Source organism: Pseudophryne corroboree, chromosome 6 (assembly GCF_028390025.1).
Source record: "Pseudophryne corroboree isolate aPseCor3 chromosome 6, aPseCor3.hap2, whole genome shotgun sequence".
Taxonomy (NCBI): domain Eukaryota; kingdom Metazoa; phylum Chordata; class Amphibia; order Anura; family Myobatrachidae; genus Pseudophryne; species Pseudophryne corroboree.
The window spans coordinates 425,630,594-425,643,318 of NC_086449.1; the positions used below are offsets into that span (position 1 = coordinate 425,630,594).

Sequence of the window (12,725 nt, forward strand, 5' to 3'; positions counted from 1 at the left end):
GGCATAACTGACGACGCCCCTTCCCCATGAAGCCACGCCCCTATTTTTTTACACGCACCGTTGGCGTGCACTACCCCTGTTTTGCCTGTCGGGAAGGGGGCGCCAAAGGAAACTTTTGCCCTGGGCGCCAGAAGGTCTAGAACCAGCCCTGAGAGCAGCATGTAGCAAGGTGAAAGTGGAACATCACTTAAATGACATTTTGTTATGCATGAAACATAATTACATAAGTTAGCAGGGGTGGATATAGGTCAAATATTGACTTTTCACCATTGATTTTTTTTTATCATCTCAGGTGGTGGGTATATTTTTTGATGCAAGTTCACCTTTGTTTTGTAATGGGCAGACACACAAAATATTTTGCACATACATCCAAATGTAGATTTTGATCCATTTTGTCCATAGGCCTCCTAATGCTTAGAGAGGTGGAATGGAGAATGGAGGGGTCATGCAAGTGTTTGCAGAGTACAAATAATGGATAAGAGCATGTTCATGCCGACCACAAGAAAAACACATGCACCTGTCAAGAAATGTATAGCTTGTGGTTTTCCACCCCTGGTGCAAAGTACTAACTGTGCCATCACTGGGCACCTAGCACATCTGAAAACATTGCACAACACTCATGTGCTGAAGCTGCAGGACTGGGTGCAATGGACAGTAATGCAGGTAGGTATAAAACTGTAAGAGAAAAAAAAAGAAAAAACAGAAGACTGCTTCTACAGCGCCTCAATTGCAAGAGGCTAATAATCAAATTACCCTGATACATGCGCGGCTGAAAAACACTATGTGGGTGTTTGGTTGGAGAATATAGAAACAGACAAAATCAGCTGCGCAAAGTATCAGGGAAAGGACAGTACAATTTTAGGAGAACCGATGTATGTATATAAATTGATTTATTAATGAAAAAGCATAAAATAGCAGTAAAAGATGACATAAAATTGTTGGATATAAAAAGGCACACCTTGACTAAGTTTATCCGTTTAAACAGACACCAAATTGTGTCGGTTCTCTATATGGAAGTCCACAAAAGGAAATAAAGTCCAGCTGTTTGTTGGAAAGCAACAATTTTATGTCATCTTTTACTGCTATTTTATGCTTTTTCATTAATAAATCAATTTATATACATACATCGGTTCTCCTAAAATTGTACTGTCCTTTCCCTGATACTTTGCGCAGCTGATTTTGTCTGTTTTTAGGTATAAAACTGTACTTCACCTGGCAAAAGTCAGTGGCATCCGTTTGGCAGGTCGACCCTACTTAGGTCTACAGTCACTAAGTCGACCACTATTGGTCGACATTGACATGATCGACATGGGCAAATTGTCGACACAGGGCATGTCGACACATGAAAAGGTTGACATGGCTTTTTTTTTTATTAAATAGATTTTTATCTTTTTCATACTTTACCATCCACGTGGACTACGATTGGGAATAGTAACCTGTGCCGAACGCAGTAAGGCATCTTGCCCGCAGCATGGCGAGGGAAACGAGCCATGCAAGGGGACCCGGTACACTAATTATGGTTCCTGGTCATGTTACGGAAAAAATGACACCAAAAACAGTTCAAAAATACACGTTGACCTTTTCATGTGTCGACCTGCACCATGTCGATCATTTTCATGGGTTGACTATTTATCAATGTCGACCATGTCAATGTCGACCAATAGTGGTCGACCTAATGACTGTCGACCGCAACATGGTTGACCATTCATACCATAACCAAAGTCAGTCCCTGAAAGGTATGAGGCTTAAATGGAAGCAGCTGGAGCTTTTTTCAGAACGTGAAAAGAAATGGGGGCACCTTTTGTGTAGATCAGCATCCTGGCTTTCAGTGTTTGTGAGATTTGTCCATCTCTGCAACCTATACAAAATGCTTGCAGTCTGCACGTTTTTAGTGTGTTCAATTCTACTTATATTGGACACATTAAGGGCCTAATTCATGTTTGGATTGAATTGCACAGCCGCAAGGAAATGCAAATGCAGCGGGAGGTGTCTGTAGGAGATAGATGGCTCCTGTTTGTGTTAGCGAGGATCCGAGTGCTGCATCTCAGATCACCATCACTTACTCAGGCTGGCTGTAGGATCCAGACACCCAGGTCCAGGAAATCTCTGTCCGACGATGCAGACTCTGGACCTATCACGCCTTCAAAACAGGGGCAATCCGTCCTCATTTTGAAGAACAGTTCCGCCCACGCTCCGCACCCCAAATGTTTTAAAGTTGACTGAAATAGGGCAAAGGTCTAAACAACAACAACATAACAAACAAAACTATATAATGGGACAACTGAGCCTATTAGATAACAAAAATGGAAATTAGATACATCTAAGTCTAAATGAATTCCTAGTTATTATAACTTTGAATTGCTCTAGGTGTCAGTAGCATATTATAGAATATATTTCAGAAACCAATTTGCTCATGGTATTCCTGGCCATTTGTGAATACAGTGTAATACTAGTTACTTGTTAGCATATTTATGTACCAACACTGTCAGCTTAATTTCCACAGTATCTATTCTTGTGTGCTTTGTGCAAATTACAATAATGTGCATAACAGCATTTAAACAATAAACAATCTATACATATTTAATGCTAAATGCATGATGTGTTAATGCTAGAAACATACCTTGAAGCAAGTGATCTTGGAATTACAATTGTTATTCTCGTCCAATCTTCATTGTCTCCTTGGTAGTAAGAAGTTGGTTCACCCAATTCCCGAGAACTGCCCTCACAGTCTTTGATGCCAGGGGATGCAGGATAGCATCCCTCCCTCACCAGTGACCAAGACAAGCCTGCATCGTGGGAGTACTGAAGGAAGACTGGGGCAGCATTGCTAAACTCCTTACTGCAGCCTAAATTCAACTGAAGCAGATAAATAAATGAAGTCACCAACAGCAAAATAGATGAAGTCACCCACAGCACCTATATGTATGATGTGCTTAGGCCAGTGGTTCCCAAACTTTTTTGAATCACGGCGCACTAGAGTATCAGAATTTTTTTTGTGGCACCCCTAGGCCAAAGGTTTCTTATTGAGAAATTTAGAAAGAAATATTAAAGTAAGTAAATTGTGTTTATATATGTCATCCTTAGGGTCAGTTCTGTGGTGAGGGGCAGGATTTGCGTGTTTGTCCACATATTCAATGATTGACAGCCACCAGCACTGGTGTTGCATATTATATTAATCATAAATAATTTGAATTGGTCCTGTACAACCAATCCAAGGCACCCCTGTAAGTGTCCCAAAGCACCCCAGGGTGCCTAGGCACACAGTTTGGGAACCACTGGCTTAGGCCATTTTCATGTAGGGTCACAAATATCTTAAAACCATTAACAAAAAAACAAAACAACTTAATGAAAATTACAAGTACACAAAAATTCACCAAAAAAGTACCATAGACTCCACCAAGTGCCTGCTTAAAGCTACTGTATGACCAGAGGGTGCATGTTTTAAAAATGTAAGGTATTAACTTTGGAGAAATACACACTTTATTTGAGGGCAGATCCCTCCCATATCCTCTAATAGGTACACAAATGTTCCTTATACCCTATATTTTCTCCCTGTCTATAACTTGTAATTTTGTAAGGAGCTTCACACATTTGTCAGTTTTTAGAATATTGTTACTATTAGTGTTATAACCATATATTTTATTCTAATACCCATGTTAATAATTTTGCTTGATGGCAGTTCTGAATGAGGACTAATGAGAGATGATTATTTGGAGACTATTTGTTAAAAACTTGTTACTAGGAAGGGCCCTGGTGTTACCATCTGTTATTGGCTCTATAGGGCCCTGGTGTTACCATCTGTCATTGGTTCTATAGGGCCCTGGTGTTACCATATGTCATTGGCTCTATAGGGCCCTGGTGTTACCATCTGTCATTGGCTCTATAGGGCCCTGGTGTTACCATATGTCATTGGCTCTATAGGGCCCTGGTGTTACCATCTGTCATTGGCTCTATAGGGCCCTGGTGTTACCATATGTCATTGGCTCTATAGGGCCCTGGTGTTACCATCTGTCATTGGCTCTATAGGGCCTTGGTGTTACCATCTATCATTGGCTCTATAGGGCCCTGGTGTTACCATATGTCATTGGCTCTATAGGGCCCTGGTGTTACCATCTGTCATTGGCTCTATAGGGCCCTGGTGTTACCATCTGTCATTGGCTCTATGATTTGTGATGATGGTCCTGTGTATGGGATCTATTACCCGAATTCTAGAGATTTGGGTTATCCTTTACATTATCTTTTTCTGTACTTTGGGCTGCCATAGGGTCAGACTGGCCCATAGGAGCATTGGGGAGAACCCCGATGGGCCCCACTGCCAGAGTGTCCACCACCTCCTCTAGGGGTCAGGATCCAGACTGAATTATACATTATACATATGTTATGTTATTTTATACTGAACACGACTTTGTTGTATTTTTCTGGTACATTATCATGCATGTACTAGCAGTATGCACTGTATATACTGTATACTTACAAAGGGGCCAACACCATGCACACTTTAATGGCTAGCCAAGCCTCTGTGCAGGCTGGTCACACTCCCTCTGGAGGCTGGCCACACCCCTAAATGTGGGCCCATATCACTGTATTCCCTGGTGGGCCCTTCATACCCCAGTCTGGCAGTGGTCTGGGGTGTGTGTGTGAGTGTGGGGCGGGGGGGGGGGGGGGTCTGGGTTTGTTCTTCCTACAGTATATGTAAAAAAAATCACTAAAAATGTTGAAATAACTGAAGTAAAAAAGAAAATTGCTAGCATAAAAAAAAAAAAAAACATGCTCAGCCAGTCAGTCTTTTCTAAATCTGACAAAACAGGACTTTGTGCCTCTTTTTGTTCTCTGTGTGATGCAAGGCTATTAGCCCCAGTGATAAAGCACAATGAGCAGCGAGAATGTTTTGTGCTGCAGTTATTTTGGCTGCTGAAACTAGCACATATAACAAGAGGTTTTGCACATATTCCTCAATCAGATGTCTAATTCAAGGTTGAGTTTGGTACATGGTGAAGGTTTAGAAAAAAATAAATGATGAATTACTTCTTTATGTAATCTCTGCTGAGAATCTTTCAGAGTGATAACACCTGCCCAGCTGCTATGTCACAAGCTGCACAGAGAATGTGTTAATAAGAGAGGCGTTGATAATCTTCACAGGACTGTTTAACACTTCTGGAACTAGAAATCCTCACAATAGATTCACTAGTTAAACAAAACCCCTTAAGTGTTGTCACTTTGCAAGTATGCTATGTAGCCTTTTCTGCGATACGATTTCTTATACTGTACATAGGGTTATATGTAATAGGTTGCGATTTCCATCATGAACCAGCAGTGATCTTGTATGATATATATTATATATATATATATATATATATATATGTACAACACACACACTTCAACAAAATAATGAGCAACACGATGGACAGGATGGGTACGTGTTGCCCATGAAATAAACTATTAAATGAAGGGGTGCAGTATCTTATGCCGGCGGTCGGGCTCCCGGCGGCCAGCATACCGGCGCCAGAATCCCGGCCACCGGCATACCGACAGCTGGGCGAGCGCAAATGAGCCCCTTGCGGGCTCGCTGTGGGCACGGTGTCGCGCCACGCGCGCCACGCTATCTATTCTCCCTCCAGGGGGGTCGTGGACCCCCAAGAGGGAGAAAAGCTGTCGGTATGCCGGCGGTCGGGATTCCGGCGCCGGTATGCTGGTCGTCGGGAGCCCGGCCACCGGCAAACTGAAGACCACCCAAATGAAGCTATACAACCCAACCTTGTCGACCTTTACTCTTTCTGGAACATTAAGACTTGCTGAGCTAGATGTTTCTTTGTAGGGCAACCCCAGAATACCTGGTGTACTCATTGTAAATATAGTGCTTGATTCAGCAGGAAAATAAGGATGGTTAATTGGCACATGAAGTCATCAGCTGAATAGAGGTAGTAAGGAAATGTGCGCTCAGTTTGGACTGCAACATGTTTAGATCACTGCAAATTCATCAGTACGTGTGTTGCTAAAACACTTTCAGATCCAACACTTCAACATGGGGGTAATGCCGAGTTGATCGCTTGCTGACGATTATCGCAGCGCATCGATCACTTAAAAAAACCACCAAAACTGCGCATGCATCGCAATGTGCACGCGCGTCGTACAGGTACAAACAGCATCGTTGCTGCGCAATGCTTCTAGCGAAGAATCCATTCGCACAACCGATCGCAAGGAGATTGACAGGAAGAAAGCGTTTATGGGTGTCAACTGACAGTTTTCTGGGAGTGGTAGAGAAAACGCAGGCGTATCCAGGTGTTTGCAGGGCGGGTGTCTGACGTCAATTCCGGGACCGGACAGGCTGAAGTGATCACAAGGGCTGAGTAAGTTCCGACCTACTCAGAAACTGCAAAAACCTTTTTCGTACCACTCGGCTGCACATGTGATCGCACACTTGCAAAGTGAAAATACACTCCCCCGTGGGCGGCGACTATGCATTTGCACGGCTGCAAAAAGTAGCTAGCGAGCGATCAACTCGGAATGAGGGCCCATGTGCGGCTCACAAATCTGTAAAATTATAACTTGTAGTACTCAGGTCATAAACAAGGTCATGTTTACAGTTTCCTAGCTAATCATATATACCACTACAATGAGTAATGTTGCAAATATTTATCTCTGGGTACAGCCCATCCTGTATGATTTTTAATAGGATAGATAAATGGACAATAAAGCCCCAGGCATGTTTGTATAGAAATATATGAAATCTGCTCTTACAACAAGACTATCTAATATTTAGGATTGTTTAAATAATTGGCAGACTTTGTGTACTGTGTTCCAGCTGTACAGGAAACCAATGCATGGTTATATAATAACCCATCTAGAGGAATCCATTAGGGTTGAGTTTACATAAAATGTGGCACCAAGGGGCTAATTCAGACCTGATCGCTAGGCTGCGTTTTCATACAGCAGGCGATCAGGTCTAAACTGCGCATCCGTGTGCACCGCAATACGCAGGCGCGTTGCGGGGGTACAAAGCGGATCGCCGCTCTGCGATGGGTTTGTGCGAAGGATCCGTTCTCACGGGCGTTCGCAAGGAGACTGACAGGGAGAAGGCATTTGTGGGTGTCAACTGACCATTTTTTGGGAGTGTTTGGAAAAACGCACACGTGTCAAATCATTTGCAGGGAGGGTTCCGGACGTCAATTCCGGTCCCGGACAGTCTGAAGTGTTCGCAGCGGCTGAGTAAGTCCTGGGCTGTGCAGAGACTGTACAAGATCTGTTTGTACTGCTCTGCTACACATGCGTTCGCACACTTGCAAAGCACAAATACACTCCCCTATGGGCGGCGACTATGCGAACGCAGGACTACAAAAAAACCCTAGCGAGCGAACTGGTTTGAATTAGCCCCTAAGATAAGCAGTGACTGCAACATTTACTTTCATTAAGTTTACAGTTCAACATAAATAATTGGAAAAAAAATCAGGTGAAATTCTGGAATACAAACACGATAATAAGACAATCACTGTGTAATGGAACAAAAAATGTTGGTTTATGGATATGGATCACCTGTACAGCTAAAACTGTATTTGTAGATTTTGCTTAAAGTAGATCTTACAAGGCAGGCTTTGGCATGTATACTTTGCTTAGTGCATCTCTGTCACTCAATCATCTGTAACCATTTAATATTATGTAGGTGCCATTGTCCCAACAAAATATCTCTAACCAGTCAAGGCTTGGGCTCCACAAGACCTCTGAAGGTATCCTGTGGTATCTGACACCAAGACATTAGCAGCAGGTCTCTAAAGTCCAATAAGTCCTGAGATGGGGCCTCTATGACTCAGACTAGTTTTTGCAGCACATCCCACAGATGCTCGATCAGATTCAGATCTGTGGAATTTGGAAGCCAAGTCAACACCTTGAACTGTTTGTCCTCAAACTATTCCTGGACAATTTTTGCAGTGTGGGCACAAATATCTTGCCATTGTCGTCATGGAATGGTGCCATAAAGGTGGCATGTGTCAAAGTAATATCCAAATGAATGTCAAAGGTTTCTCAGCAGAACATTGCCCAAAGCATCAAATTGCCTATGTAGGCTTGCCTTCTTCCCATAGTGCATACTGGTGAATCTCTTCCCCAGATAAACAAAGCATGTGCACCTGGTCGTCCACATGGTGGAAAAGAAAACCTGATTCATCAGACCGAGCCACCTACATACATAGCTCCATGGGCCAGTTCTGCACTCACATGCCCATTGTAGGAGCTTTTGGCAGTGGACATGGACTCTCTAACTGTTCTATGATGGCTACGCAGCCCCATACACAATCTCTCTATAATAGCCAGCATTGATCTTTTCAGCAATTTGCGCTACAGTAGCTCTTATGTGGGACTGGACCAGACTGGCCAGGCTTCGCTTCTCACAAACATCATTGAGCCAATGACCCTGTAAACTGTTAACTGGTTGTCCTTCCTTGAACAACTTTAGGTAGGTACTAACACGTGCATACCGGGAACACCCCACAAGATCTGTCATTTTGCAGATGCTCTGACACAGTTGTCTAGCCATCACAATTTGGAACTTTTCAAAGCTGCCCAGATCCTTATGATTGGCCAATTTTCCAGCTTCCAACAAATTAACTTCAGTTACGGGTTAGAAAGGGTGTGGAAAATGCATCCATAATCCATAAACTGCTTCCCAGAGAACAGAAGTTTGCTACAGTAGAAAACGAATGTCTAGCAATAAAGGCAGATGCAAGGGCCTTCAGAACTACCTGGTGCTAAGAGAGTTTGCACTGTTCACTGACCATGCACCACTATATTGAGGTAAACAAGAATGTGACTTACTGGTTCTTGGTGCTATCGCCATTCTGCTTTCCAGTGGAACATAGACCTGGTCTGCTACAAAAAGGAGCTAATTAAGACGCCGGAGGACCTGTGTCCTGCTGTGCAAAGTACCGATGTCTGGTACTTTGTGCATCTACAATACCCATTCTGAGCGTATGTGAACAGGTCCTGTGAGAAAGGACACAGTTATTAACAGTCTGATGCCATTTGGGGGTGGAGAGGGAGTAGTGGCGGCCCCCATTTGTGTAAACGGAGTCTTGTCGTCACCATTTATGGGGTGGGAAGAGACCAGGATCTCCGTTGTTGGACAGAGATTTCCTGGCCTCTTACAAGGATCTGCGATGGGTGCCACAAGACGCCTGATGATGTTGCAGTGATCCGATGCTGCGTCCTAGGATGCAGCTCGGATCACTACTGTAGCAGGATGCGTCTACTTTTAAAAGATGTTTCCTACCGCATTTACATACAGAGCTATTGCTGCTGCTTCCTTAGAAGCGATACCTACTCCAACAACATCCGAATTATCCCCAAAATGCAGACCTGCTATCATAGAAATTTGCACTCCCCGCAGAGTATGCGCTGTCTAGTAGGGTGACACTAGTGAGAGCTATATGTGCCAAAGGATGGTAATTAGCACATGCTTAAAGAAAGTCAGCTTTCACTCCTGACAACAGATTGTAGGTTGGGGTGCAGTTAGACAAGTCAAACAGAGCATTTGCAGTTATCAGATTTGTATAGGGAAGGAAAGAGCTCTCGGACTCATGGAGAAACAATATGAGTTTAAAATCAGGCAATTAAAAAGCTATAGTGGAGCTTAGTCGTCTAAATGTGCTGGTTCCTGATGCTGGACCAGCTGGCTGATCTGATAGCCAGTTTGACTGTATTAGCTTAGTGCTAGGGATAGCCAAGAAGAAACAGTTTTGTTTATGAAAGTTGTCTGCCATCCCATTAAATATAGCAGATGGTTAAACCAAAAACTGTTACATTATAAAAGTCCACTTAGAAGTGTCAGTAACAATATATATATATTTCTTTACCAAACCCAGCCAAATCTCATCCTAACCCTCTGTTCCACGCTCTCTATGTACCCCATCTGTGTCACCCCTGTCTGTCTACCCGTCCCCTTAGAATGTAAGCTCTCACGAGCAGGGCCCTCTTTCCTCATGTGCTTATCCTTTTCCTACTTTAATAATCCTCAACTGCCCAAATCTCGCAGTTTTTGGCCACCTGGAACTTATCTCTTTCATTCACTGGTGTAGTTATGCTTAGTTACCCTGTACTTGTCCTATATTGTCTTCAACTGTAAGTCACTGTTTTCCTGTTTTGATTATGTGCTTATGTACTCTGTAATTGGGCGCTGCGGAACCCTTGTGGCGCCATATAAATAAAGGATAATAATAATAATAATAATAATAATAATAATAACAAGTACGTCATAAAATACCAACCTTAACCCTATTACTAAAATAGTGCCCTGCCAGGCTATTACATTTAGGTAATAGTGAAACAGGACAGATTAAACAAAACCAATAGCTAGCATGCAGTTTTAGTAATAAGCAACATTCAGTATTAATTTCAAAGTACGCATATTAATTAATTACTGTTTCTATTTAACTGACTGTACTATATGCCCTTGCGTGTGCATCAGAGATTATACTCTGTGTGTGTGTGTGTGTGTGTGTGTGTGTGTATATATATATATATATATATATACACACATATACATATACATATACATACACATATATATATATATTATCAGGAAGACTCCTTGACTGGTCGATGGTTTAGCACTTTATGGTCAAAGCGGCGTAATTTGAACAACTAGACATTGCCCAAAACCATATACTGCCACCACCGATGGTAACTATTCAAAGGGGCCACCGGTTCCATAGTGCTGCATATAACAATTGTGCGCAGGCCTGGCGACACAAGTCCCACACAGGTACTTGGTCGCCCCTTGCTTCTACCAGTTGATAATGTTATAGTGTAACCCTAGCAGTCTAATCTGCTCCTCAAAAAGACTGGCTTCTGGAGCATATATGAAAGGCTAACAATGAATACTTTATTTACAAATAAGTACAATGCTTATGAAGAAAATTGGATTTTGGTACTTACCAATAATTCCTTTCTCTGATGCCACAGGGGACACTGGAAGTAGATGATGACACTGGAGTATGTCTACACTGGAGGTGGCAATAGGGAGCTGGCACTTTAAATTTATTAAAAAGTGTAATGGCTCCTCCCCCTCTATCCCCCATCAGCCCTCAGAGGGGAGAAACACACACAACAACACAATACAAACCATCGACTTGAACAATGATTAAGGCAGGGAAAAACTGCGCTGGGCGGGCCTCCAGTGTCCCCTGTGGCATGAGTGAAAAGGATTTATCGGTAAGTACCAAAATCGCATTTTCTCATTCAGCCACTAGAGGACACTGGAAGTAGATGATGACACTGGGGATGTCCCAAAGTTTCCCACCTGGGCAGGAGAGCGCTGAGGAACCTGATAAACAAAACTGCCAAATCCAAAAGCTGGAGCCGCAATTGTGTGATATTTATAGGACTTACAGTATAAATCCAAGACGAAGTTGCAGCTCGGCAGAATTGAGGCTTAGTGGCTCACGACTAGCAGCCCACGATGCCCCTACAGAACGTCAGGAGTGAGCCAAAATCGACAGCGGAGGTCATTGCGCCTTGCTAAGGCAAGCCTGATGAATTATCAATTGAATCCATCGTGCCAAAGACTACGAGGTGCATCATAAGAATGAATAAAGCATCAGATTTACCTAAAGGTGCTGTTCGGGCCACATGAATGTTCAAAGCGTGAACCACATCAAGGGTAGAAGGCACACAAGAATAATCCTGTAAAGATGGGACCACAATAGGCTGAATGATAAGAAAACCCAAAATGACTTTTGGAAGAAAAAACAAATGTGTCCTCAATACTGCCCTATCCTTGTGGAAGATAAGGTAGGATGGGTTACAGTATGAATCACTTAACTCAGAACCCTCTGAGCCAAAGCCAAGGCTAGTAAAACACACCATCTTCCATAAAAGGTATTACAGGTCCCCATATTCCAGAGGCTCAAAGAACCCTGACTATAGGAAGTCAAGCACGAGATTCAAATCCCATGGTGCCATGCGCGGTACAAATGGAGGCTGTACTCTGAAAACTCCTTGTAAGAAGGTCTGCACTTTTGGAAGGAGAGTCAATCTGCGCTTGAAGGATACTGACAATGCGGAAACATGTACCTTCAGACACCACAGACGGAGTGCTGAATCTAATCCTGCTTGAGGAAAAAAAAGAAATTGGGACAGGTGAAAAGACCCTGTTGTAAACCTCCGATGTTCTCTCCAGGCCACATAAGATCGCCATGTGCGATAGTGATGAGCTGCTGTAACTGGTTTTCTAGCCCGTATGGAAATAACTGCATCCAGAATCCCTTGACGGCTTAAGATGGTGTCCTCAACAGCCACCCCGTTAAACGTAGCCGCAGGAAATTGGTGTAATAGATACAGACATAGAGGTAGTGGTCACAGATCATCCACCATTAGAGAGTGCATGTCCGAGGAGCAGGCCCTCTGAGGCCAATCTGGTGCTACCAGAATCACTGTGGTCAATTCTCACTTGATTTTCTTGAGGACTCGAGGAAGAAGTGGAAAAGGTGGAAACAGGTAGACTAGGTTGTATAGGCCAGAAGACCATTAGAACATCCACTGTTTCGGGCTGCAGATTCCGTGTCCTGGACACATACTGTGGGAGCTGGTAATTTATGCTGGACGCATGAGTTACACTGGTGGACAACCCCACCACCGAACCAGAGCACTGAACACTTCAAGGTGAAGAGCTCCATCTCTGTGATTTTACGTGGTCTCCCACTTCATGGCATCTCACAGAGTGGGGTCAATGACTGCTA

General features: G+C 43.3%; 1 protein-coding gene across 4 annotated transcripts in view; it reads right to left on the reverse strand.

Moving 5' to 3' along the window:
- Positions 1 to 12,725, reverse strand: part of RELN (reelin) — an 856,893-nt gene that overhangs the window by 175,767 nt on the left and 668,401 nt on the right. For all 4 annotated transcript variants that reach the window (XM_063927014.1, XM_063927013.1, XM_063927012.1 and 1 more), the window contains exon 28: positions 2,621 to 2,856. In XM_063927014.1, the coding sequence (XP_063783084.1) occupies positions 2,621 to 2,856 (236 nt within the window). The remainder of the gene's footprint in view (positions 1 to 2,620; positions 2,857 to 12,725) is intronic.